Genomic DNA, 25482 nt, shown 5'->3' with positions numbered 1-25482 from the left:
GTCACTTCTCTGCGATGTGTGTATGTACACATTTGTCTGAGTAGTGGAGAGGACGGGGGGGGAAGAGTGTTGGATGTAGTTGTGAATGGATATAGTCTTTGTTTGATTGCGATTTTTCAACCACCACCAATTGCCGGAAATATGTTGGAGTGTGTGGTTATTGTGGTGGATGAAAGGGTGACGTGGTTTGGAAATAAGGGAGGCCGGAGGGTGGAGAGATGCATGATTGAAAGAAAACTGGATACTGTGCAACATTGCATCATTACTTACTTTTGGGCGGCGAGCTGCGTGAACTCATCTGTTACTACTATTTTTCGCATCATTTTTTATTCATGTAGCGAGTGGTTAGTGGCGAACCAGGGGAAAACTTGAATAACAAAGGAGAAGGAGTTTAGAAATAGCTGTGATATAACGACAACGTTGGTAAGATGCGGCGGGTACTGTGTGGTGTTTCTGTGCGCTGTGGCGCGCTTTCATCTCGATTCTGTAGTGGTGGCAAGGCTGATAAGCCGAAACTGGAAGAGTTGGCTGCAACATACTCACAACTCACCCTCAAGGAATTGTCGGACCTGCAGCGACTTGTTTTCAAGAAACTTGGCCATAGCGACGACTTCTATGAAAAGGCATTACTTCGTGGACTTGGGGGTGGAGGCGGTGGTGGCGCTGCAGTGGCATTCCCGGTTGCTGCAGCAGCGGGAGCGGCCCCCAGTGGGGCGTCTGCTACTGAGGCTGAACCACCAAAGACTGAAAAGAAGAAAGTCGAAAAAACCTCTTTTGACGTCAAACTTGAGAAGTATGCTCCCGATATTAAGGTAAAGTTGATAAAGGAACTTCGGTCGGTAACAAACCTTTCCATTGCTGATGCAAAGAACGCAATCGAGAAGTGTCCGGGATTAGTACAGACGAATATGCGCAAAGAGGATGCCGAGAAACTGAAGGGGCTGTTTGAAAAACTTGGCGCCACCGTCCAGCTGTTGTAGGGTGATTTCTTCGTTCCATCAGTTTACTAGTTTTGCATGTCAACGTTTATGTTTTTCGTACCGTTGGAGGAGGTCCAAATCTTATTTTTTGATACGTTTTTGACATTTCGCTGATGAGTGGCTCGGCAAAATGTCAGAGGGGGGGAGTATTACCAAACGGGGCATGGGGCTGTGGACTTCAGAGGTTTTGTTTATGCACCACGGTGCTTGTAGTCACATTTAATGCGATGTATGGCGCAGAAGGGTATGAAAAGGGGGTGGGTGGATAACCTCCAGGTCATTTTTCGAGGTAACCTTAACTGTGAGGAAGTCCTCGTACTGTGAGACTTCTTTTTCGTTACGACAACTACATCGTGCTCTCTTCTTTTGAAATGTTGATTATATACACAGTGGCTAACCTTGCTCTTCTTAGGTTGTTGTAGCACACATAAAAAGGGGTTCCGCAAGTGGAGTGTATTTATATCCCGTACAGCGTTAGTGAGGCCGCTAATAAGAAAGTAGGAGGATCTTTTCCCCTGCACCTTCTTGATTAGTTGGGATTGATCTGGAAAAAAAAAAAAGTGGTCTGAGCAGAGGTTGCGAAGAAGTCGCGAGCAGGACCAGCTGGAGAGTTACAAATTCAATCGCATCAACAACAATCAGTTGCAACCGGAACTCATGTCCATCCACCAAACAAAAGTCTGTAGCGTAAATGAACCGTTGTCCAACCCTGATGATAGTGCACTCGAGTATTGCGTAGAAGCGCAGAGTCCGGTGAACAGGACCACAAGCACATGGGAGTTCCGCAGTAAACTGTTTCCTCACGCATTTGCGGCCGTATTGGATACAGATTTATCTGAGAGCGAGACCACACAGCGCGAACTTGCAGAATGGACGAGAAAGAGATGTAGAAACTATGAACGTCAGGGGGACATATTGAGGTCGCAGCTCGGTGTACTTGTGAGCAGCGGTGCTGCCAATGGAAAGCGCTCCGATGCAGACGATGGGGATGATGAGGCGTTTCTTGTAGGCTTGGGAGAGTGGTCACTTCAGGAATCTTCCTCTCAGTACCTTAACTCTGCTAAGAAAAAGAAATGTCATCGCCAACTTAGGTGTAAGGACTCGTATGAGTCCGCTTTACTTCTGGAACGTCAGTGGAGCGAACGCCACGCGGTCAGTCTTAAACATTCGTGTATGAAAGGGGCACATCCTACTCCAGCCGCACAAAACTTTGAGCTGGGCTGTGCCAAAGACTTATGCCGCGATGCCTCGAGTGTCGAGATTCACAGCATTACCCCTGCAGCCTCGGTGGTTGCAGCAGAGAAAACCAGGAGTGTTACGGCTTGTGAGCCACCCACAGAGCAGGAGAGAAAGAAGAACCGTGGGGTTGCTTCTGAACATGAAGGCACTCAAAACTTTGCCGAGCATTTGGTTGTGCAGTATTTTATTCCCGATGGGTCAGAGGCAGAAAGCGGGAAATCAAGCAACGACACCAGGGGTGGAGCCTGTGGACGAGGTCTGTACAGTATGCCGCTTTCTGTTTTCCGGTACCACTACCCGCAGTTACTTCTGGATTTCTTGCTCCAACACTCCGTCGTTATGGAGTCATCCTAGCGTGGGTTGTTGCAGTATTGTGTGCCGCCGAACGTGGCGATGCAGCCAAAAAGTGTGTGTGGGAGACACAGGTTGTTAGGGGAGAGGTGTGACCAGCGGCGAATGTGATGGTTCCGCGGACCCCATTTATTATTTTCTTTTTGCCCATTTGTGTCTTTCCGAATTTACACACTTTCTTCTCCCTTTGTTACTTATTCAACTCCAATAATACCTTAAGACTCAGATCTACCTCCACGCAGAAGAGGTGATTTAAAGGAACATTGACACTTTGCAGGCATATTTGGAACGCCCCTTATTTGACAATGCCCCGGATCCACATATTCGAGAACTGCGGGTGCTCTAGCGGCGACGGTTTTATTAAAGCGCCTTCATCAGGCATGTGGCAGTGCACGCTCCCCTCAAATGCCGAGCAGTCACCACGAGTAATCGCAAAGAAGGGGAGAAATGGAGGGCATGAGATTTTGGTGAAGCACACCGGGTTGACTGGTGCATCAGGCATCTGTCCGTTCGTTGTGGAATCCTATGATTGCGGCCTAACAAACCCCCGAGGACCACAGCCTTGTGCTCAGCTCGTTCCTCGTTTCGTCAGCCCACAACGACTTCAACTGATATCTACCAGTAGTAGGTTTTTGTGCAGTTTCCTTTTAACTACAAATGTGCGTTCCGCGGACGAAGTGGATGTCATAAGCTTTCAGTGTATTTGTCCTGGAGCCCGTACCCCTTCTGGCACCGGCATCGCCTTCGCTGCAGCGGCGGAGGCAACATGGGTGGATGTGGTATCACTGCTCCGCGGAGAGCAAATCAAAGGTCGCACATCTTTTAATGCCGCGCGGGTGTGGCGATTGCAGTGGGGCGTGGTTGAAGCTGCCGAAGTCGAAGGTGTAAGCGATTTGAGGGCTGGTTCCACGCTTGCTTGGCGCGTAGTTGAAGAACTACCCCTAAAGGGTCTCGTGGAGGACGCTGTATCGCGTGGCGGAGGTACACTTCAAGTTGCCATAGCAGGTGCACGGAGAAAGGAAGAATGTAGAAAGACGGCCGCAGCATCGCCGAGAGCGGAGTCTGGAAGTAACAAACGAGAGCCCGCGGCAAAAGCTGCTGATGCGGACATTCCACGGTTTACCCCTGCGGCTCACGTTATTTCTGCCGACGCAGAGCCACCAACGTTGCAACCGAAGTTGAAACGCCAGCGGGAAGGGGAGTCCGATCCCTCTTCTCCGAGGAACCTCACAGTTGAGTTTGCTCTTGCACAAGAAATGGATGCGAAGGGGGCGGTAGGGGAGCTGCGTGGAGGAAAGGGCACCGATGGCACTATGAGTGCGGGTTTGGTGGCACCACAGAGGTCAGGAAAGCGGAAACCGACATACGCTGAAGTTTTAATGAGGTCAGAGCAACCAACCGATACGGCTCGTGTTGCGGGACCGAAGGTTCTTGTGCTCCGCGAGTGGAGGCAACGCCTTGGCGAACTAAGAGTTGAGGTCGGTTACGTAAACAATGAAGATGGTATTTTATCCCTTGCCAAAGGATGGCTAAGAGAAACCGGCAAAGAGAGCGTCGGAAAGAGTGTGAAGATGGTCACCACGCTCGTGTCCGCAAGTTTGAGGGAGCTGCTCTGCGGAGCACACTTGAATGTGGCTGTGCAATGTCGACTGTCGAGGTGCAAGAAGAGTGACGAGCTCGCATCACTTCGGAAATGTGTCGATATTGCGGTGGTCTTGGGAAAGGAGGTGGACAAGTTGCCCCAGGATACTTCGGTGGGCTTACAGTTCTCGAAGTATATCCTCAAATTACGCCTCCTGCGCCACCGGTGCTTTGCAACGGTACTAATGGACAAGACCGTGAGCCGCCCATTGTTTGTGGAGGCGCTGAGGTTATGCAGACGGTTGCTGCGACTCCTCAAAGAAGAGAATATCGCTTCCACTAATTCGAATGTGTGTGATAAGGACAGCGATGCCTGTTCGAGGCAGATCTCTTTAGGTGTTTATACAGCTGCTCTAGCGGCCATGGAGCTCTCTCTTTTTACTCCAGAGAATAATAAAGTGCAGAACGGCATCACTCTTATCGCAGGTGAGCTGTTTTTGTGGCTTTGTAATAGCAAGTGTGAGGAGAGGGATGTTCCTGCCTCTCTACTCGCGTGTTTGGAGTCCATGGTAGATGAAGGTAGCGGGTTGCATCAGGGTGGTGCGCGGGTGTTGTCTGAACTTCTGTCGTCCCTTGAGAGTCCGACAGCCATCTTAGCGTGCAGTGAGAGATGTTCCAACACAGTGGAGTTGTGCTGTGGTGTTGTCCGAGACGTGGCCAATAGCGCAGCTTTTGACCAGCAGTTCGCCCGCACAGGGGCACTCCTCAGGCGGGTTCGCACATTGGGTGGTAAAACGAACGAGAAGAATGGATGAAAAACGGAATCAACACATCTACAGATAGTAGAGGGCGACAGAGAGAAGGAGGGAAATGATCTTTTTTTAAAAAAAAGTTTTTTTCGTTCGTTTATTTTTTTGTCTTCCCACGCGCCCGGGAGAAGTAACTCAGGCCGCTGGTTTGGAGTGTTAAATTTCATTTGTATTAAATTTGCACCTGTATTCACCTTGTGGGTCTATAGAGGTCCTGGTGAAGCGCTTTACTTTACACGGCGCGATCAAACACAGAGAAAGAAGTAACAGAATGATAAATGCAAGCCAGTGTCCAGAATTGTATTTCGAAAAATGTTAGACTATTTCACCTTAGGAAGCAAGGAACGCTTCAGTAGTTACGGCTATTATTATTAATACTAAGCACGGCCGACATCACCTTTACGCCACTGCACATATATATATATATATATATTCATTAAACCTTTCCCTTATACACACACGCAGACTGACTTTTGGATTATCATGGGTTTTATTATTATTTTTTTTTGATACGGGAAGAAATGCTATCTTTTTTTGTGCTTTATGTGGTAAGCTCGATCGGTATGGAAACTCTTCGGTGCCTCAGTACACCTTATATGTGCGTCCTCCCAAAATTCTTCTTATTGTATTGCTAACTATGCTGTCGGTTTATATCTGTGATCTTATTTGTCTTGCCAGCGAAGCTACTTCTTCTCGCTTTTTTTTGCAGTTTTCTCGCGTACAACCTGGGTGGATATTACACGACCTGTAACAACTTATTGGATAGACCCTTTAATAGGCAGGAAATACAAGAGGAAGGAAAACAGAGGAGGTTTAATTGTTATACATAACTGAAATATCATCGGCAGTAAGTAATCATGACCGATACAATTGACGTGACGACATACTGCGACGATAAGTCCTTCGGTCAAGTTGCCCCTGCACTCTCCGCCCTTGAGCCCATACGTGGTGATAAGGTGGAATTGGAGAATGGAAAGGTGTATGTCCTCTACTTCTTTAATACCTTTTACCGTGGTGCTGATGTTGTCAACGAGGAATTCACTGTTTTGTCCGAGAAGTACGGCCCGAAGGGTGTCGTCTTCGTGGCGATCAGCAATGACGCAGACAAAGCGAAGACCGAAAAATATCTCGGCAAGGAAATCGTGGACGAGAACACGAAGAAGCCCCTCCGGCTTGCGCCTCCGCACATTCTCTTTGATGACAAGAAAGCAACGGGGAAGACATACGCCGATGTGGCCAACCTCAGCGTGATGTCGTGCCCTATGGCATTCATTGTTGCGGCTGATGGGAAAATTGTGTGGCGCCAGCAGTTCTTGCAGAGCTTCACCATTACTCAGTCCAACTTCGAGGCCCAACTCCAGCACGTGCTTGCAGGGGAGGCGCTTGAAAGCAACGGCCCCCGCCCCGTCGTGCAAGTGGAGGAAGAAGAGGCCGAGGTGGACGCTGAAATGTCGCTATTTTAAGTGGTTGCGGGGACAGACGAAAATTCAAGGCGACTAAACACGACTGGAGGAGAGGTGGAGGGCAGTTAAATACATGCGCATGGGACAAAACAAGATATATGAAGCTCGTAAGACCCCTCGCAAGGATACATATATTTATATTACATTATATTTTCATCTATTTGTGGAAGTGGTCGAAGAGAAAAAGCTGTGGCATGTCAGGGGAAATGAAAATGTGAAGGCAAATTATGAGGGAAGGGGTATAAGAGGGAAGGGGTGTGGGATTGTAACGATGATCTCATGAGAAGTACACGGTTGATCTTTCTCGTGTCGTTAGTGAAGGAGGTGGAATACAGCAACAAGAGGGACAAGTGGAGATATGAGTGCGAGGTGCTGCGTATTGCCGCCAACTAACCTTTTCATTATTATTTGATCTAATTCCCGCCTTCCAGACGTCTTTGTTATTTCTCATTCTGCGTTCACAGGTCCACAAAATGGAGGGTAAGGCAAAGAAAAATCAAGTGATGTGAAGGGGTACGGGTGCGCCAGAGGATCGTGGATATCTTTGAGACTAATGAAAGACGAAAAAAAAAAAGAAAAATTTATGATCCTGTGGAAGTGGCGTATCTCAACTTCGACAATCTCCCTCCGATGGTCTTAAGTGGATAACTCAACTTGAAAAAAATACATCCGTGTGCCTGCCCGTTCTTCTTTTTTTTTTGTTTTGTGAAGCGTTTGTGAAGTTATCTTTACGTGCGACCTGTATTTCACTTCCCGTTTCTTGTACGCCAAGGTAGTGTGGGCAAATAGGGAAGGTGGAGTCATGGAACAGCCGCAGCAACGTGCAGGGAGCGATGAGACGCTCCCCGCGGAAGTTCTTCCGACGACCGGCTTCGTTTTCCACGAATCGGAAGAGCCAAAGGGACTTCTTTGTCCCCCAAAGTTGCTTCCAATAAAATCTTTCGCGCTGGAGCGTCTAGAACATTTAGAAAAGCGTATGGCGGACGAGACGAAGGCGAAACGGCAGGAGCGACAGCAGCAAAAAGCAACGCCTCAGTGGAACACATCCCCCACGAACTTACGGCCTCCTTTGCCAAAACCCGTTCAACCATAGACCCCTCGTTCATAGTGGGCGAACTGTTGGGAGGAAACAAAAAAGAAGGTAGAATCCGTACTCATATCACAACTACTGTAGGCACATCCTCTGTGATTGAAGGGTTCCAAATTTTCTTTCCAGTGTGATTTCACACAATTATTATTATTATTATTTGTTGCACATCACTTGATCACCCACGTGTCTCTGACAGTATATAACTTTGTATACATATTCTCCTCATTGAGTCTTTACGATCCAGAAACACAACCATCATAATTAGCCAGAGCAAAGGAGGAGGCAACATTTTAGACACGACAGTGTGCGTCCAGCACAGTTAGTTATTTTGTACACATTCACCTCCCTTCAATTTGTATAGTAACCATGTACGAGTATGATGACCAGCAGGTGAGGGAGGAGGAGCAGCAAATGAAGGCGGCCACCGTCATCCAGCAGCGCTGGAAGGAGTTCTGTGCTCAACGGGAGGCAGAGAAACGGGCTAACTTCACCACCACCGTTGCAGTTGCAGCCGCAGCTTCTGCTGCGGCTGCTGAGGGTGTGGAAGCGGAGCCACGCGTCACCTTCAAGGAGGAGTACAGGGAACTTGTCAACCGCTACAACAGTGTTGTCGAGCGCAGTGTAGCACTTCAGCGACTGCTGACGCAACACTTCACAGCCCAGCGGCAGCGGAAGGGTGAAGACCTGAACCAACACCAGGCTATGACAGTCGAGGCAGAACAACAATACTGGATATCCATATGGCAGATGAGGGAAGAATGGCAACAGCAACGTTCCCGTTGTGAGGCGGCAGAGGCGGCCTTTACAGAAATGCAGTCACGACACCAGGGCACTATTGACTCTTCTCAAAAACACGAGGAGATGTTTCGTCAGTACATTAGAGAACTTGCAGAGCGTGTGCAGTTTGTGCGCACGAACAAGCGACTGACCAAAGAGGAAATTGACGAATTCCTCAACAGGGATGCCCTTCAGCGTCGCTTAATTCAGCGGGCGCGCATACGGTATAATTTGTTGCGGTACGAAATGGAGGAGTTGCAAAGAGCTATGGCTCAACGTGATCAGCAGCAGGATGGAATGAGCCTCATTGATTTTGAGCAACTGAAAATTGAGAACACAAATCTGAATGAGAAGATTGAGGAGCGGAACGAAGACATTGTGAGGTTGCGACGTAAAGTAACCACCACAATTCATGTTCTAACACATGTAAAGGAAAAACTAGAGTTTATGAAGATTGAAAACGGCCAACTTCGGCGGCAGGTAGCGTCGACGGAGGAAGAGCTGAACGGCCTGCGTGATAAGTTAGCACAAACGAAGCGTCAGCGTGACCACTTCACTGCCAGTAATCTTAGAATACGCGAAAAAATGCCTATGGTAGGATCAAAGAAGTTGTTGCTTGATTACGAGAGACGTAAGGCGGCCTGCAATACGATGCGCGACGATGTACTGGGTAGCGCTGCACGGCATCGGACATTGCTGAGTGACATGGATATGAAGCAAGGAACACTGGTTGATCTTCAAAAAGCACTTGTGCTGGGAATGGAACCGGAAACGCATGTGACCAGAAAAGCAAAAGAGTCTCTGGCAAGTTAAGGCCCACTGTTTTTTTTTTTTGACTTGGGATACAGTGGACGGTCACGCGTTGCTGCGGTGACATTACACAAAACTGTCACGTCCTGTTGGGGATGGGCGGAGAAAAGGGGATGTAGAGGAGTATGGAGCGTGTGAAAAACTGGTATCAGAATGATGATGTCCGCAAATTTAGCAAGGTGTAGAGGTGAGCTATGTTTACTGACAAGCTTCGGTAGGTCGCCCTGTGCTTGTCCGCTTTTTTTTTATTTTATATTTATATGCTAACTTTCCCTACCCTCATTTTCTGTTCGTGTTTTAACTTATCATCGCCTTGCGCACCATGTAATCTCCTTTTCTCTGGGTGCAATCCTATGACATATGGGGGAAGTGTCACCTTTGTGCGTGGCGGGTTTGTGTTTGGATTTACTTTCATGGTTTGTTGCACCGACATGTCCTGCTTTTCTTACTGAACTTGAAAACACCCTTCATCAAACGTACTTAAGAAACGAAGGAAAGCAGGACAACTAGTTTAACAGATCTCCACAAGCTGTAGATCACCAATCCGTTTAGCTTGTGTGTGACACGCTGAAATTTTAGTGGTGACGCGAAACATCACGAAAGGAGGAAGGTAATAAAATACAAAGAAAAGAGGGAAAAGAATGATGCCTTCAGGTGACGGCAGCTTTCCTGGGACGGAAATCGACGACCCCTTCCAGGAGTCGCAGCAGATGCATGAACAGTTGGTACACCAACCTCAGCATCCGTTGTCACAACCGGAGGCACCACAACAGGCAAAAGAGCAGCCGCAACCTGTTGCAGTGGTTGATAGTACCCCGCCCCCGGCGCCGAAGCTCAACATTCCCACACTGGCAAAGTTTACTGTTGAGTCCGCCGTTCTTGGTGCTGGTATGATTCGACCCATTACCTTCTTTCCTATTGTCACTACAGTTAGACCTGGGGACTCGTCGGCGTACTCCGTGCCGGACGTGCCGGTCGCGCCTCACATGGGTGGTACCGACATCGGCATCGGACGGAACACGTGGGAGCCCTCGTCTACCGCACAGCTCGATCGACGTTACAGCGAATTGGTGGAGTTTCGCACCTTGTTGGCCTATCAGTTCCCCACAATGATCATCCCGCCGCTTCCTCCCAAGTCCAAGTTTGATGACTTTGGAACGTTCATCACAAAGGAGAATATTCTTCTGGCCCAGCAACACACTATTGCACGTTTCCTGCGTGAGATTGCCATTTTACCCGAGGTCGTGTACTTCTCAACGTACACCCCCAACTTCTTCCAGCTTCCACGCGAGGCCTTTGAGGACTGGGTCGAGAAAATGCGTGTACTCCTCGAGGATTTCCGTGTACGCAATGCTCCTATCGTTGCCCACAGCAAGCGTAAGGGAGGCATACTGGGGTCCGAGCGTGTGTCGACAATAACAGGATCATCCACGAAGGCCGTGCGTAGTATCGTGAAGATGTTCGGATCGTGGGTAAAGGGTGGAAAGGGCTCACAAGCAGAAGCACCGCCGCCGGAACCAGCTCCCAAGAAAACAGCTGAACTCCCGAAAGCAGTGCCATTCGCTAATGGTTCGCCCAGTGAATACCCCAAGTCTTCTGGAGATACCGCGAACGTTGTGGGATATTTGGCGTATTGGGGTGATGTGAGTCACTACCTTACTACCTACCGTGATGCCCTGTCGGCGGCTGCGCCTCCGTATTTTACCTACATGAAGAATTCAATGGATAACATCACGGCGCTAAAGGATGTTGCCGATGCACTTAAAGCGTACTCGGACGTTCTCCACGCCTCTCCCGCGGGTGGTGAACTTTCATGTGCGGCAGATCAATCATCAGAGTTGTGTTCCAACACGGCACTTGCAATTGAAAAGCAACAGTCGCGTAACAAGCGCGAGGTTTACGAGAGGATTCTATTTGAAGTGACTTATCTCGACGCGGCTATTGAGGCGGTGGACTACGTCCAATGCCTATGGATACACAGCAACGAAGTTGGTGGGGGATCTGACAATGCCTTCACGGCGTACGCGAAGGATGTGAGTGATAGACTTCATGCTTACTATGAGGAAAGGTTTCTAACTAATTTCAGGCTGCGCATGGTGAACGTCATGGGGCGCATGGCCAGCTACGGTCAGCAATACGCCCAAGAAATGGAAAGTTGCATGGTCCAAAGTGCTTTCTTGAGGACCACCCAAGACCCGAAGTACTTGGCATACACCGCTGATGAGTGAGCTGGTTAAAGTACTGTGCTTTCTCGGGTATTTCCCTCCCTTTATTTTACTTTTTACCTGCGTTACTTGTATTTAGGAAGGTGGTACGTATACGGTGAGGGCGGTAGAACGTGTGTGATAGTGGGCGAGAAAACAGAAATAGTGAAAGGAAAATCAAATATATGAGTCAGTACATGAGAACTCCATGTTTTGTGCATGTCAACAGGTATACATTCGATTCACCCAAACTCTACTCGCATGATCCTTTCGTTTTTTCCCCCTTTAGTCCGTTCTTCATTTCCTCTCGCTTTGTGTTTGCATGCAGTGTATCAAACACGTGAATGGGAGGAGAAAGCGCATACATGACGCCGAAGCGTGGTGACGGGAGATTGCTGGAAGAAGTGAAAAACTAGGGTGAGAAAAAATAAAATAAGAGCGTGTGGAAGATTAGGAAAGGGTGCGGAAGTTTGGATTTAGAGGAGAAAGGGGGAAAAAAGGAGATATGTGTGCGTGTGTGTGTGTGCCCCTACACGTGCAACAAACTACCATGGTTCTTCATCGGGTCTGTGAGGAGGTAGCGAAAGAAGGGAAACATAAGGAAAAACGAGGAGAAGGAAAGAAAAAGAGAAAAGGGGAAGTGAATAAACAAGTAAGGGGATGGGGAAAAAAAAAAGTTGGATGAGATTTAAAATCCCGTAGGCGGAGAATACTGCAGAAAACTGTTTGTGTTTTATGAAAAGGGTGTGTGGAGGGGGGAGAATTAGGGAAGGGAAGGGAAGTTGAGTGAAAACGCGGAAACGGGAGGGTGTGTGATCCCCTAATTTCCCTTCGCTATCATAAAGAAAAGAAAAGAAGACATTGTAAAATTCTACGGAGGAGGGGAATATGCTCTCGGCGCCCCTAACCTTCTGTTACCTTCCCTTCCTCTCATCCCTTGTTGTTTGCTATGATCACCGCCATCACCGCCCTTCCAATGCAATTTCCAAAGTCGTTGGATGCTCTTTTAGTCCTGCCGCCACTTTCCAAAGAAAAAAAATAGTGTGTCGAACAAGAAGATAATAAAGTGAAGGTTGGTCATCTTAAAATGGGTTTTTTTTTCTACTGTGACGTCTGCAGGTTACTGTTGCTTTGTATACGTTGTCATACTGCTACTGCTTTTTAAATTTTTTTGTGATATTTGACATCATTTTTGTTGTTGCTGCATTTAAGGTGGAAGAGATGTACCCGATGGAAGGGGGGGGGAAAGGGAAATGTGCACGGAAAATTATGAGATTCCGTGCGTGTTGCTGTTGTCCTTTCATCATTGCTAACCACTGCCACAACTGCACCTGTTCTGTCCACTGTTCCCCAATTCATTTTAGGGGTGCCTTTAATGTGGTTTGGTCAACCTGTGAAAATATGTGTATATATATATATATATATATATATGTATAATCAGCCCTGCTCCACTTGCGCGTTTAGCGGGGTCGCACTGTCTCTTTTTAATTGTTTTTTTTGTTACGAATAGTTGTTGTTTTAGGGTGCTAGGGATTCGTTGTGGTTGATACTATCACAGCCCGCCAAGGCATAGTAGCGGGCAGCGCTTGAGGTGCGTGTTCTTCTGTGTGCTTTTAGTTTGTTTGTTTTTTTTCTTGCAAGGAAGGGAGTAATTCGATGGGAGACGAGAAGGGGCACGATGTTTACGTCGACCTAACGAGCTGCGCCTTTGACCCCAAAACATACATTAGCCGCATGTATGCCAATGCATCACACGATGACCTTCAGCAGGAGTTACTTGTCTCCGTCGATTCTGAGGCGGAGGCCGCCGCCACTGCGCTGCAGCAACTCTTGCGTGATAGCGTGAGCACATTTGTTGTCTCGAAGGAGACCCTCGACACCATGTACAATAACGACGCGGATCTTTTCACTGGTGATGCGGTTGGTTCGCTAGCTAATTCCTTTCGTAAAGCGGTTGAAGATGGGGAAGCTATTGTTGCCCCGACGATGGAGTTGTTTCAATCCCTCTGTGCATGCAAAGTAACTAGGGAACGACTTGCGAAGTTTATAACCGTGTGGAAGGTACCCGGTGTCATATATGAACACTGCGGGGCTCGTGTGCCAAGGCGACGGTCCGAATTGCAACACGACCACCAGCGGCTGCAGGACCTTCAAGAGGATCAAATGGCGTCTTCGAGGGCGACACGATTTTCAAAGGGACAAAGCTTTTGTGAGACGGAGGATGACACGAGGGATGAGGTGTACTCCGCCACTGGTTCCGCATTTCCACCAGCAGCAACAGCAAGCACGAGGGATGACAATTCGTCCGTTAGGTGTATTGATGACGACGAGAAGCAAGCGAGGCAGCGTATTTCGAGGGGAGCACTGGAAGACATTGCGTTTGATGGTGGTGAAAGTAGTGAATACGTTCTACTTGACAACGAGGAGCTTGAGAATTGGTACGGCACACCGTTGGCCCGTCGCCGCGATGGTGACACAAGCGATGGCCGTAGTAATTTCGAGGCCGCTGTGCTGAATTTGCGGCGTGCGATGGTTTACCTAGAGGAGAACTGTAACTTGGAAGATGCGGTTATGCTAGGTTTAGAAGAGGGGGATGAAAACAACACCAGTGGTAGCACTGGTCTTTCTGAGCAGCAGCAACGGGGGAGCATCACCATTACTTATCGGTATGCATTGGCACTTCTTCGTGCTGCTCTTTACCTTAACGATCGGATGGCACTAGAATTGCAGCACGTAAGTGCGACCGATACTGTCCTCATTGAAGACATGCTATCCGGAATGATGGATGTGTCGATCGCAGCTGTGAAACTGCGCCACTTCTGCTGGGTTGCTAGGGGGAAATTACCCTCCAGTGCCAAGCACAATGAAGCTATTTTGGGGCTTCGGCAAGAACTCCAAGTGATTGAGAACGAAAGCCGTTGCTCCGATGATGAGGGGAAAGAAGACGGCAACTCGGATGATGATATACCGGCGGAGCCAGCCTTGAGGAACGTTAACGTCAATCAAGGTGAAGAAATTTGGGGGACAAAATGCGATGGGGAAGAAGCAGTACTTCTACGTGTTGACGGTAGCGGAAATACCTTGCCAGCCATTTCCAATAACAATAGCAGAGGTGAGACCAAAGTGGAGCACCCACTGGAGTATTACTTGAGGGTCATACGAAATCAACACGTACGAACAATGGAAAGCACCGCACGTCGCCTCTGCCAAGAAGCCGATGAGTGGATGCAAAAGTTTATGCCGACTGATAGCAGCGAGAACGGTGCCGCAGGCAATTGCGGGGATGCGGACTTTGCCGCGTCGTGCGCTCGAATGTGTGCTAATCCGGACATGGATTTCTCTAGCACATTGAAGCGAGTGGCCAGCTGTGACTGGCTAGACTCGCCGTTGGATATGGATGGGAGCATATGCAACCTAAAGGATACAGCCACGATGTTCAACAGTCGCAACATGTTGGCGGCCCTTAGCGAGGGCACGGTGTCTGACCGTATTAAAGTGGGTGGTTTTGATGTGGACATGGGTGAGTCCGATGCGGTCCAGCGTGCTGAGGCAATTCTCGAAGCATTCCGTACTCCTGAAAGGGATTTCGAGCGTTTTACAACTTTTAGTATTGGCAGGGTAGATATGAGCAACGTGCTGGAGTGCTCAGCAACGCAGTTGCGCATGTATAGTGCGGCTTTACTAACTCAGCTGGAGGACCGTGCTGGGATGGAGGCAAACGTACAAGCACACACTGCAGCGGGTGCCGCAAGCACGTTTGCTGATCGCCTCTTCACTGCCTGCGTTGATCAGCTAGAGGTTATTTTAGTATCGTATTGGGGTGGTATAGCGGAGGAAGTTCATGCGGGTATGTTTGACTTCTCTCCGGACCCAAGTAGTATGTTGTACCGAATGCTCAATGGACCGGCGCTGCATGAAAAAGTGAATGTGCCCATGACAAGAGTACGAGGGGGAGGAGGCGGTGGGAATTCTTGCGAGGAGGAGCTACCATCTCTTCGGTATGTTCCCGTGGTGCATGACAAGGGCCCGTCACTGCGGGAGTTATCAGTAAGCGCTGTGAGACAGGTTGTGCGCCTGACAAGCGACATTTTGCAAGCCCTGTTGCTCACCAATGTGAATCGTACCGTACTACAGTGCTTTGTACGTACAATGTCCTCTTATCGTCCCCGAGATTTGGTCGGTGATGATTCCAACTGCGAAGTTGACAGGGATGCTTACGACTCCGTTGAGGATGAGCACGCTGAGCTTCATGCAGCCCTGCTAGTAGAAGTAATTGTTGCCCAGTGGGAAAAGGCGATGTTGCACGTGAGCGGCGCTGTCCGCCGAATGAAGGTGGTAATTGGTGAAAGTTGTACGTCATCCTTGGTGCAGGGAGGCACGCAAGCGCATCAGGTAGGTGAACTGATGCAGGAACTTGAGGAGCTGCGCTCTAACCTGTTTCGATGCTATACACACGGAGTGGGTATGCTTGTCAAAGCATACGTGACGCTGCTGCCATCGTTACAACCGTCAATCGCGAAGGCATCGAAGCCAGCGGAGGTAAATGAGGCAAGCATTAATGAGTATAATGATATTCATAGTGCCAACGGCGGTAAGAACGCGGGCGCACATAGTTCCGTTTGCGCACGAGTAAGTAGGGAGTTTGTTTCGTCAGTGTTAACGAATAAGTTTCTGAACCTCATTTCTTTTGTTGTGGATCGCACAGCACCATTTTTACAGAGGTTTGATGAAGTACATGGTGGGATCGATCTCTTTGTTGAGAAAGCTGAACGGCTTGAAGGGGAAGGGAACTACCGCCGACGAAGAAGGAAAGCACAGGGAGAGTACAACAACCCAGGCGATAAGTCTAAGGTTTCCGGAGCGAACAAGCAGCGGCTGGATGATACAGATCAGCAGCTTGACGCGACCAGCACTTTTATGGCAGAAAGCAACAGCAAGTTAGTGCTTAAACACGTGGCGGAGCATGAGGACATGCTTCTGGCCTTAATTGCGGACATTTTGCTCGTGTTTGTTGACGCGCTTCACCACAAATGCCAACGTGTTTCACTAGACGTTGAGGCCGCTCCTGAGACATGCGAATGCGCAATCATGGAGAGTCTTGCAGACGCTTTGTGCCTGTCTATGGCGGTGACGCCCATCATTACTAACGAACTCATTGTTCCGTGTTTGTTGGATGTTGTTGTGCGGTTAAACTCTGACCCAAAAACCTCTCGTGGTTCCGTGCTCATGATCAAGCAGAAGACTGCGGACTTCCGGAAGGTTCACCTTGCGCTTGTGGAAGAGCATTGCCAACTTCTTGTTGATGCTCTGCTCGGCATGCTTGCCTCGGCGCCACAGCAGCGCATCACACGTGTCGTCCAGGATGCTGGGTTCATTCATCCAATGATGGATTGGCAGCGAGTTTCCCCCCTGACAGCAGGTGCAGTTCGTCCGTACGTTGGTAGGAGCTTCGCTCTCATTGCTCGTGCACACGAACAAATACACTGGCTTCGGCAGCCGATGCTCGCAGCCGCCATAACGCAACGACTCGTTGCACATCTTGCGATGGTGTTCGTGGCGGCAACAACACCCAATGGAAATGTGTTCGAGATATCACTGGACTGCAGCACTAGCTTCCTTACCTATGGGCTTCTTCTAATCGAGGCTGAGGGGCGCACAATCCTCAATGTAACGAAAGCCATCATACAAAGTGTTACCGAGAATCCATGTGCCGGGAGCGTACTACCCGAGCTCACCTCAGCCTATGAAGTGTTACAGAGCACTGTAGCCGCCTTGGCAGAGCGAGGGTTTGCGGCATATAAGTCGTTAGAGGAAGCGGAGGCTCTGCGGAGTAGCCAGGGACCACTTCTCAACACAATGCAGGGGAGTATGTTGATGTCTTCCCAGCGCGCGGAGCGGTGCGAAGCGATGGTGGAAAGTGCCCTTCAGAATTCGAGATTTATTGTGGAGGCGATGCTAACTCACGTTAAAGAAAGTAGCCAAGGTGGTCGATATCATGCGATGGCATTTGCACCACTTGGGAGTAGCGTTGCTGAAATCGTAGCGGAGCGCTTGGCGAAGCGAAAGGAGGGCTACCACCGGACCAAAGGCCCTCAGAAGCAAAAAGAGAAGGATGTAAGGTTCGTTGGAGAAAAAGAACGCTCAGTGGAGGAAGCGCCTCACGAGGCGGTGGCGGCATCAGCAGTGAAGGTGTCGTCGCGTAGGAAGACGAGCAGGATATTAGACGATAGTAAGACGTCTGCAGCGGACGATCCGTTAGAGGGAACTATCAGAGACCAACCAATAACGAAGCGGTTGAGTGTTTTACGGTACGCAGTAGTGCAGGAGGAGCGCCGGGCTGCAGAAACTGAGGCAACAGCTACGCAATCCAAGCAAACAGACTCCCAATCAAGGCAGGATGATTCACTTGATAGAGGACATGAGCGTTCACTAAGCTCTGTGAAGGCCCGCAACAGTCAAAAGCGGCGACATGTTTTAAGTTCTTCGATAGCGGACGGGGACACTTTTTTGCCATCAGCTGCTGCCACTACCCCATTTGGTGGTGGTAAAACATCTACCCGTGCTTTCAAGAGATCAATACTACATTGAGTGATTGTTTCAGCTCGTGGCTTTGGTTTTGCCCTGTTGGTTTATTTTTGTTTGCTTTTACGCTGATGTCCCTTAGGTGCCGCTTATTCCAAAAAAAAATGAGGAGGGGGTGAGTACGTGGTGATATTTTGCTATCCTTCCCTAACCCTCCCAAAAAGTAGATTATTGTTTCCTTTTTAGTTCCTTTTTTAAAAAAAATCATTAATGTTGCTGTTCATACCAGTGTTGGCTTCCCAGTATCGTTGTACACAAGCGACTTTTATGTTTGTGTCTACCCCTGTTTGTGTGCGTATATGCTTGAGTCTGTTGCCGTCATTCCCACCAAAATTTCTGCGCTGTTTTTTTTTCTTTATTTCTGCAATCTTTTTTATGGCCTGTGTCGTTTACATCACGTTCTATATTTCTGGAAAAGAAATGAATTCATTCCCTCCATCCTTCCGTCCTTGTCTTCCTTAGAAGGATTCGATACATCACAAAACGAGAAGAATAAGCACTGTTACAAGGACTAGCGAACACCTTCCATAGTATCCTAACCTTTATTATTTCTGTTATCGTTATTATAAGTGATCGCAGAAACCAAAGAAGAAAGGAAGGAAGGAACGAAGGAGGAAAAAGAAAAGAGAACCAGCAACAACAGAGATATCCTTACTTTAATCAACATCGATATGTCCAACTGCATTTTCTGTAAGATTGTGGAGGGAGCGATTCCATGCCATAAAGTTGTGGAAACGGCCAAAGTTCTTGCCTTCATGGATATCAACCCCCTCTCGCGTGGACATCTGCTTGTTATACCGAAGGCTCATGCGGAGTTTCTGCACGAAGTGGAGCCGGATACGGCGGCTGAACTCGGCAGTACGATGGCAAAAGTTGCCCGTGCAGTTGCTGGAGACGGTGAAGTAAAAACACAATACAATGTGTTACAAAACAATGGCAGCTTGGCGCATCAGGAGGTGCCACATGTACACTTTCATATCATACCGCGCCGCTCTACTCAAGAGGGCTTAAGTATGAATTGGAAGACATTACCTACTGACCATACCGCCTTTGCTGAGGATGCGGCAAAATATCGTGAGGCTCTCGAGAAGTTGTGACGTCATGTGATCCCCTCCCCTTTTTTAAACAAGAAAAAAAACCACTCCTTTGCATGTTTGTTTGTTTGTTTGATTTGCTCAACACCAAGAAAGTGGTGGTCGCCGTTAATTTTACTTCTCTTCTCCTATTATTTCTATTACTATTATTATTATTTTTACTCGTTATAGTTGTTTTTATTATTATTACTATGATTTTTCTTGTGCCGCTTCTTTCCTCACCTTTTGCGGCAGTTACAAACAAACATGCAAACGAGAAAAAAAAAAATTAACAACAAACAAAACGCTTCAAGTCATTTGTAAGAAGGGCTGGGAAGAGGAAGGGCTTTAGGAATTTATATAGGGAGTGGAGGGTTGAAGTAGTTGGGTGTTATCACAGGGAAGGGGATTATATGTGTTTGTGTTTGTATTTGTGGGTGTGTTTTCTTTTTGTTTTTTTGTTTTTTTTTGTTTTCCCTCCTCCTCCTCCTCCTCCTCTTTTGCGCGCCTGCCTCGCGATGCGTGGCTGAATGTTTGTCATCTTTTCTTTTCTATTCTTTACTTTACTTTTCATTTTTCCACTACCCCCATTTTTTTTTCATAATCTTTTAATGGTTCTAGGTGTCAAGTAAATACGAATAGCAGTATCTCAAATTAACTGTACCTGCATTAAAGAAGGTAAAAGGTCATTAACTATAATAATTCCACTTATTTTAATCGGTTTTGTTTCTTCTTTTTTTTTTTAAGAAAAAAAATCTTCTTCTTATTTCTTAAGAAGATTTTTTTGTTTGTTTTCGTTTGTTTGTTTTTCATTTGTATAGAAGAGAGGATAAGTGTGTAAGTGGAGGAGATATAAGAAGAGAGAACGTTTACGGTAACACATGACACGAGGACAAAACGATACACTGAGGGATGTTGAGCAGGACACGACTCGAATGCACACAGGCGTGAAATTGAGCAAAGAAGATGAAAGGATGCTTGATGACCGCATTAATGCAAACACACTTGTGTATCCAAAACAAGCGCTCATCATCGTTGCCGCCATTGCATCTTTTCAACCCGTATATCTTTCACATGCAGTAAATGGACTTGACTGGATTAACCCCATCAACGCCTTTTTATACCTTGTAATTGCAACCTTCACTGCATACATGCTTTCACAGGCATATACCGTTATGGTTGAGAGTGAATTCTGGCGTCAGCAACGGCATTACAGTGAAGTATCTAAAGGAGATGAAAAACTTTTACACAAATACCGCCTGCAAGTTGCTGTTGGGTACACGTTATTTTTTGTCAACAGCGTCTTTTCCCTATTATGCACGTTGCTACATGTTTACATATTGCGTCACTCGGATCCCCGTGTGAGCTTCATGTTATCACCCACTTTAACAGCTGCGCTTTTATGGTTGGTGGCACAAAAGAATGAAGAGAGCCGTCAGCGCCGCATGGCGAGGCACAAATAAGACGGAAAGAAAAAAGATAAATGAAAAGTTGAATAGTTGGATGGTGGGGGGAAGGAAGAGAGAGAGGAAAAAAAGAAAAAAGAGAAAAGAAAAGAAGGAATGAGGGATGAGAAGAGCTGAGATGTGTGGTCATATCAGAGTGCCGTGGGGGTACCCTCCCTTTTAATATATATATATATATTTGCTAACCGAAGGTCTAAGACGGAAGGTATTTAAAAAAAAAGGAATGGAGGAACGGATGAGTGAAGGAATGAAGGAAGGTGAAGGACAAAGGATAAGAAAAGGAGGACAGAACAAAAAGTATAAGAAAAGAAGAGGGCGGGGACGGGGGGGGGGGTAACGTGACAAAGAGGGAAGGTTGCATATATATATATATATATGTTCCCGTATTTAATATGGGGTAAAATTTAAAAAAACTTTGCAGATACAGGGAAAGGAGGGACCAAAAAAAGGTACTGAATAATATTTGATAAACTCCTCCTCTTCTTTCTCTTTTATCTCTTTTATCTCTTTCATCTCTTTCCGCCTCACTGATGTGACCCGTCGAAAGAACAGGAGGCAGAAGAAAAGAAAAAGAAATTGGAATCGAAATTGACAAAGAAGGAAGTTGTGGCCGCTAAGGAGGATGAAATAAGGGAGAGTTAGTTGATGTTAAACGGGTAAACAAATAAGAAACAAAACCAGAAAGCGGAATGAGAAGGTCACGGAATATTTTTGGAGATGTGCGAGGTGGGTTGTAACAGTGCGTAGTGTTGAAACGGCAAAGATGTGAGTGGTACAGTTGCAATAAAAAGTGTTTGTCTTTTTTCTCTTTTTTTTAAAAAGGGGGGCGAAACGTCAATTGTGTTGACATTCCCTTCTTTTCTGGTTTCTTTCCAATGTGCCCACATGCGCGAGCTTGCCTCCCAATTTTTCTTCCCTTCGTATCGCATCTTCTGTTTTTATGCGTATATATATATATATATATATATTTCCCCCTTCCCACCTTTCATATGTTACTTCCACGAAAAAATAAAATTTTTAGAAGAAAAGGGAGAAAACAGATGATTGGATGTGGCGAGTGACACACACGAGGAGAAGTTTATTGTTTAACTGGAGGTGACGTGTGACAACTGCGATGGCGTGAAACAAATAAAAAGAAGCGTATGAATGCAATCATGTGAAGAAGAGAAAGAGAGAGGGAGAGGTGGAAAATAAAAATTAAAGGGAGGCACGGAAGGGGGGAAGGCGGTGATTTGGTGAATTGAAGTAAATCAACTTCTTCAGCAACATAATTTTCGTGGTTTTGCGAGAATTCGGACCGGTGCACGCGTTGGAGTCTGCCGGTCATTGTTGGAAGTTTTATTTAGACTTGTTTTGTTCTTCTTTTATTTATTGTTCGATGCCGTGATCCCACCCCTTGCTATAATCCTAATCCTCTTTTGTTTGTTTCCCCACTTTTGTGCTCTTTTTTTTTCCGTTATTATTATTATTATTATTCTTGTACCTCTCTTTCTTAAATCCCTAACTGACCTCTCATCCATGCACCTGAAGAAATGTGTTGTACCATTTGATTATGCATTTGGTACATATGACCTACCGGTGTCGCAAAGCGATGCATGTGCGAACTCGTTCGTGTATTTTTTGACTCAACTGCTATAATTTCAGTTTGTGGAGATGTTTTTTTTTCCTACCTTATTCATAATCTTTTTTCTTCCTCTCCTTTTCTCGCGTTCCATTTTTTTTTATTAAAAATATATTTCGCTGTTTGCGTTGATGCACTCCCGCCATCGCGCTTCAACATCAGACTAAAAGAGGAAAACTTTGAACCACCATTTGGATCCCTTTGTGTGTGTGTGTGTGTGTTGCCAAAGGTATAATTGTCAAAGGTTCGGACACACACATCAGTAGAAAAGGAAGGAGGTGTTTTGTCTCAACGTTTGCGTGGGTGTGCTTACCAACGATTGCGCTGCCATCTCCCCTACCGAGCAGCAGGCTTTTAGGGAGAAGGAAACAAATTGCGTGGATATAACAAGAAGATTTCCCGAAACTTAGAAGAAGGAAGTACGGAAAAGAATTATTTTGGACTTAGAACTTACGGTCTTTTTTTTTTCCTTATCCCTTGTAGCTGGGACTTTTGGCACTCTCCATGAACTGCGAACACGTTGCGTACACTACATGTGCTAGTAATGGATGCGGTGTTCTCACCGCCAACACATTTACACCACTTACACTCGTCGCCTGCTCCGTAGAGGTAGAGGTGCACGGCAACAGCGCCCGCCTTAATGTACGCTACGAATACAACAACTACACGGGGAAGGACCAACGAGTTATTGCCGCATATCCGCTTCCCATGTGGTGGGATCTTATGAGTTGCAGAGCTGACTATGCAAAGGACTCCGTCGTTGGTGTCCACTGCGTCACCATACCACTAAATGTAGAGGTTTCGGATGCGGCAGCAACTTCATTTCCCATACTTCCGGGACCGAAACCAGACGGTGTTGTGGCCATTGTTGCAGCGCAGCGGTTGCCATGGATGATTGGCTTGGGTAGCAGCGTGCTCATTGGGGCTACGTATGCAGTGCCTCTGAATGCGCTGTGCAAGGCTGGTGAGTTCCGTATGGTTCTTCCAATGGAATTATTTCCTGACGCACCACCACCACCACCATCAACGATGGAGTATGAGTCTTTGTTCGCTATGAAGTGGCCATCCAAACTTCCCAAAGGGCTAACCATCGATGTCAAATGTAAAACATTCACCCCGCTCGCGGGAACTGTGGAGTTGCGCCCAACAGGGGGTAATGTTTGTGATCCGGTTCCGGCGCAAGTGGAAATCGTCGGTGATAGTGGTTTCAGATTGCATTATGAAGGACCGCTTGCTGCGCGTGTACGGGGTGGTTTTGAACTTTTTTGCCCTCTTTTCCGAACCATCGAGCCACTACGCTTCTTTGTGGAGGTTGACAACGGAAGGGAGGTCTGTGACGACGACAGATACGCCTTAACACTCGTGCTCACACCAGTAGTAGCTGAGCAGCTTAGCGCTACCGTCAATGCCGAGTTGATCTTTGTTGTTGATTCTCACAGCAACTATGCATCGGCGTGCATGTCCCAGGCTCTCCGGGTTGCCCTTTATGGCGCTCCGGACAAAGCACCTGTGAATATTATTCTAATTACGGAGGAGAATGATATATGCTTGTGTCCAGGCGGCTCGACTCAAGTAAATCAACTTGATATTGATGGGTTAGCCGCGTTTGTTGCTCAAACACGGCCACAACGACCAAGTGTGGGTGTCTCACATTTAAACAGAGTGATGCGCTCGCTGGTAAACTCGGAGTCCACCGGCCCATGTGGCCCCGTACCACGAGGGTTTGTTCGGCACATTATTGTTCTGTCAGATGAGGGTACAAAATCCCATGCTGTGGAGGCTATTTCGTTGGCTGCACACCATCAACACAACATGCGTTTCAGCGCTGTTGGCTTAATTACCGCTGGCGGAGCCAATGCAGCCGCATTACAATTACTCGCACAGGAAGGTGGTGGGGTGTATTACGACGCAACGGACGCTGAAGAGTTGCAAGCGGTTCTCGCGCAAGTGGTGTCGCTCGTGGCTGTCCCGACGGTGACGGACGTCGAACTCCGTTTCAGAGAACCTGAAGTTCGCGTAGAAAGCAAACAACTACGGGCTATACCGCAGGGTTTGCAGCAATTTGTGCAGTGTTTTGTACCTGCTTCACTCGAAAACTTCCACGTTGTTGTAATTGGTCGTATTGGTTCCGCGTCTGTGGAGTATACGGGCCAGGGAAGTTTGACTGAGGTGTTTTTAACTGCATGTTCTGAACCACAGAATGCTTTCTCAGTCGGGATGCTCCACCTTTCGGCTGCGGCCTCTAGGATACGTTATCTCGTTGAAGGGCGCAGTTCTTTTACCTTGAATAAAAGCGAGGTGCAAGAGGTTGGGCGGTACTCCGAGACGTACATGCTACCATCGCCGTTCACGGAAATGAAGCAGATACGACCCTCCGTGGGTGGAGGCGCACGCTCGCAAACAATTCCGGGAGCAGCAGATACGCCTATTGTTGCAGCCGCGCGGTATGTGCCGCGCCATTGGCTTTATGCTCAGTTCTTGCAGAGACTCTCATGTCGTCGTCTCGCGGAGGGCCTCATCGACTGCCGTCCGCAGCAACTGAGGCAGAAGATCAGGCAACTGGAAGGCGCCACCACCAACGGCGACGCACCAATTGTTCAACAGCACTCCAGTGCTTCTACTCTCGGAAAACCACGAACCACCAAGGAATTCATCCGCCACATTTTGATGGATATAGTCGATTCGGTTCTTGCCACAAGTCTTTGCGTGCGGCGCATTGCGGCCTTACAGGCACCGGATGGTTCGTTTTCCCTTGACTCCAGGTTAGCCGTTTGTGTGGGTCTTCCGTGTGATAGAATGAAGTTAGACTCATTAATTGTAGAGGACAACGCGGGTGAGGAGCACTGTGAAGCACAGGACGTATGCAAAGACAAGGAGCGACTATGGGCGACGTCCCTGGTGGTCGTTTCTATTGAGAAGCAACCAAGTGGCATCGTAACACTCGCTTACCGGAAAGCAATGTCTTTTATTGAGAATAATGATCCAAAAGGTGGGTTCATAAATCGTGCAAGGGAGGTCTTTGCCGGCGTGTAGCGCATGTCGGTTTGTGGTTTTAGAGAGGGAGTGAGAGGTGAACATCCCGTCCCCAGTTATGAAATATAGGTCTGCTTGGTGGGGCAAAGGAGCAATGGCAGGAGTTGAAAAGCAAAGGGTCAATCGCTGTGGTACGAAGAGGAGGGGGGCTGGCGGACTGAAGAAGAGTGAAGAATTTGTTGAGGAAATGCGTAGATGCTCGCATTGGGGTTTCCGTATTTTGTTTTTGTTACTCTTACGGTTTTACTTGTCGACCTCCTTTATTCATTTCTCCCCGCCCTCCTTTTGGAGCTACTACAGCTTCTGAACATTATGTACAAATGGTGTATAAAAGAAGAGTTCTGTGGCACGTACTCGCTGCGTGGTTCAGTTAAGACACTGGAGTGCGGTTGTTGATTCTGCG

General features: G+C 47.6%; 10 protein-coding genes across 10 annotated transcripts, besides 16 other annotated features; all 10 read left to right on the top strand.

Moving 5' to 3' along the window:
* Nucleotides 1-25482: part of a sequence feature (sequence corresponds to BAC RPCI93-26A24) that runs on past both edges of the window.
* Tb927.7.4550 (60S ribosomal protein-like) lies at nucleotides 429-980 on the top strand (the record flags this gene model as incomplete). The annotated part of the gene is made up of 1 exon (XM_840985.1): nucleotides 429-980. The coding sequence occupies one exon, from the start codon at nucleotides 429-431 to the stop codon at nucleotides 978-980; it is 552 nt and encodes a 183-aa protein (XP_846078.1).
* On the top strand, nucleotides 1638-2573 carry Tb927.7.4540 (hypothetical protein, conserved; the record flags this gene model as incomplete). Its single annotated transcript, XM_840984.1, has 1 exon — nucleotides 1638-2573. The coding sequence occupies one exon, from the start codon at nucleotides 1638-1640 to the stop codon at nucleotides 2571-2573; it is 936 nt and encodes a 311-aa protein (XP_846077.1).
* On the top strand, nucleotides 2876-4966 carry Tb927.7.4530 (hypothetical protein, conserved; the record flags this gene model as incomplete). Its single annotated transcript, XM_840983.1, has 1 exon — nucleotides 2876-4966. The coding sequence occupies one exon, from the start codon at nucleotides 2876-2878 to the stop codon at nucleotides 4964-4966; it is 2091 nt and encodes a 696-aa protein (XP_846076.1).
* Nucleotides 5374-5393: a microsatellite.
* On the top strand, nucleotides 5818-6423 carry Tb927.7.4520 (hypothetical protein, conserved; the record flags this gene model as incomplete). Its single annotated transcript, XM_840982.1, has 1 exon — nucleotides 5818-6423. One exon carries the CDS (start codon nucleotides 5818-5820, stop codon nucleotides 6421-6423), a length of 606 nt encoding a protein of 201 aa, XP_846075.1.
* Nucleotides 7880-9103, top strand: Tb927.7.4510 (hypothetical protein, conserved; the record flags this gene model as incomplete). Its single annotated transcript, XM_840981.1, has 1 exon — nucleotides 7880-9103. The coding sequence occupies one exon, from the start codon at nucleotides 7880-7882 to the stop codon at nucleotides 9101-9103; it is 1224 nt and encodes a 407-aa protein (XP_846074.1).
* Nucleotides 9339-9362: a sequence feature (AT_rich).
* Nucleotides 9742-11328, top strand: Tb927.7.4500 (hypothetical protein, conserved; the record flags this gene model as incomplete). Its single annotated transcript, XM_840980.1, has 1 exon — nucleotides 9742-11328. The coding sequence occupies one exon, from the start codon at nucleotides 9742-9744 to the stop codon at nucleotides 11326-11328; it is 1587 nt and encodes a 528-aa protein (XP_846073.1).
* Nucleotides 11888-11980: a sequence feature (T-rich).
* Nucleotides 12704-12740: a microsatellite.
* Tb927.7.4490 (hypothetical protein, conserved) lies at nucleotides 12961-17892 on the top strand (the record flags this gene model as incomplete). The annotated part of the gene is made up of 1 exon (XM_840979.1): nucleotides 12961-17892. One exon carries the CDS (start codon nucleotides 12961-12963, stop codon nucleotides 17890-17892), a length of 4932 nt encoding a protein of 1643 aa, XP_846072.1.
* Nucleotides 18471-18504: a microsatellite.
* Tb927.7.4480 (adenosine 5'-monophosphoramidase, putative) lies at nucleotides 18558-18983 on the top strand (the record flags this gene model as incomplete). The annotated part of the gene is made up of 1 exon (XM_840978.1): nucleotides 18558-18983. The coding sequence occupies one exon, from the start codon at nucleotides 18558-18560 to the stop codon at nucleotides 18981-18983; it is 426 nt and encodes a 141-aa protein (XP_846071.1).
* Nucleotides 19110-19177: a microsatellite.
* Nucleotides 19374-19434: a sequence feature (A-rich).
* Nucleotides 19436-19457: a microsatellite.
* Nucleotides 19500-19535: a microsatellite.
* Tb927.7.4470 (hypothetical protein, conserved) lies at nucleotides 19841-20422 on the top strand (the record flags this gene model as incomplete). The annotated part of the gene is made up of 1 exon (XM_840977.1): nucleotides 19841-20422. One exon carries the CDS (start codon nucleotides 19841-19843, stop codon nucleotides 20420-20422), a length of 582 nt encoding a protein of 193 aa, XP_846070.1.
* Nucleotides 20471-20544: a sequence feature (CT-rich).
* Nucleotides 20583-20605: a sequence feature (AT_rich).
* Nucleotides 20621-20737: a sequence feature (CT-rich).
* Nucleotides 21371-21393: a microsatellite.
* Nucleotides 21882-21901: a microsatellite.
* Nucleotides 22139-22163: a sequence feature (AT_rich).
* On the top strand, nucleotides 22551-25079 carry Tb927.7.4460 (hypothetical protein, conserved; the record flags this gene model as incomplete). Its single annotated transcript, XM_840976.1, has 1 exon — nucleotides 22551-25079. One exon carries the CDS (start codon nucleotides 22551-22553, stop codon nucleotides 25077-25079), a length of 2529 nt encoding a protein of 842 aa, XP_846069.1.

The sequence above is a fragment of the Trypanosoma brucei genome, chromosome 7 (genome assembly GCF_000002445.2).
Source record: "Trypanosoma brucei brucei TREU927 chromosome 7, complete sequence".
Lineage (NCBI taxonomy): Eukaryota > Euglenozoa > Kinetoplastea > Trypanosomatida > Trypanosomatidae > Trypanosoma > Trypanosoma brucei.
Note: the sequence above shows the minus strand (reverse complement) of the source record. Positions and strands in the feature narration are given on the sequence as shown.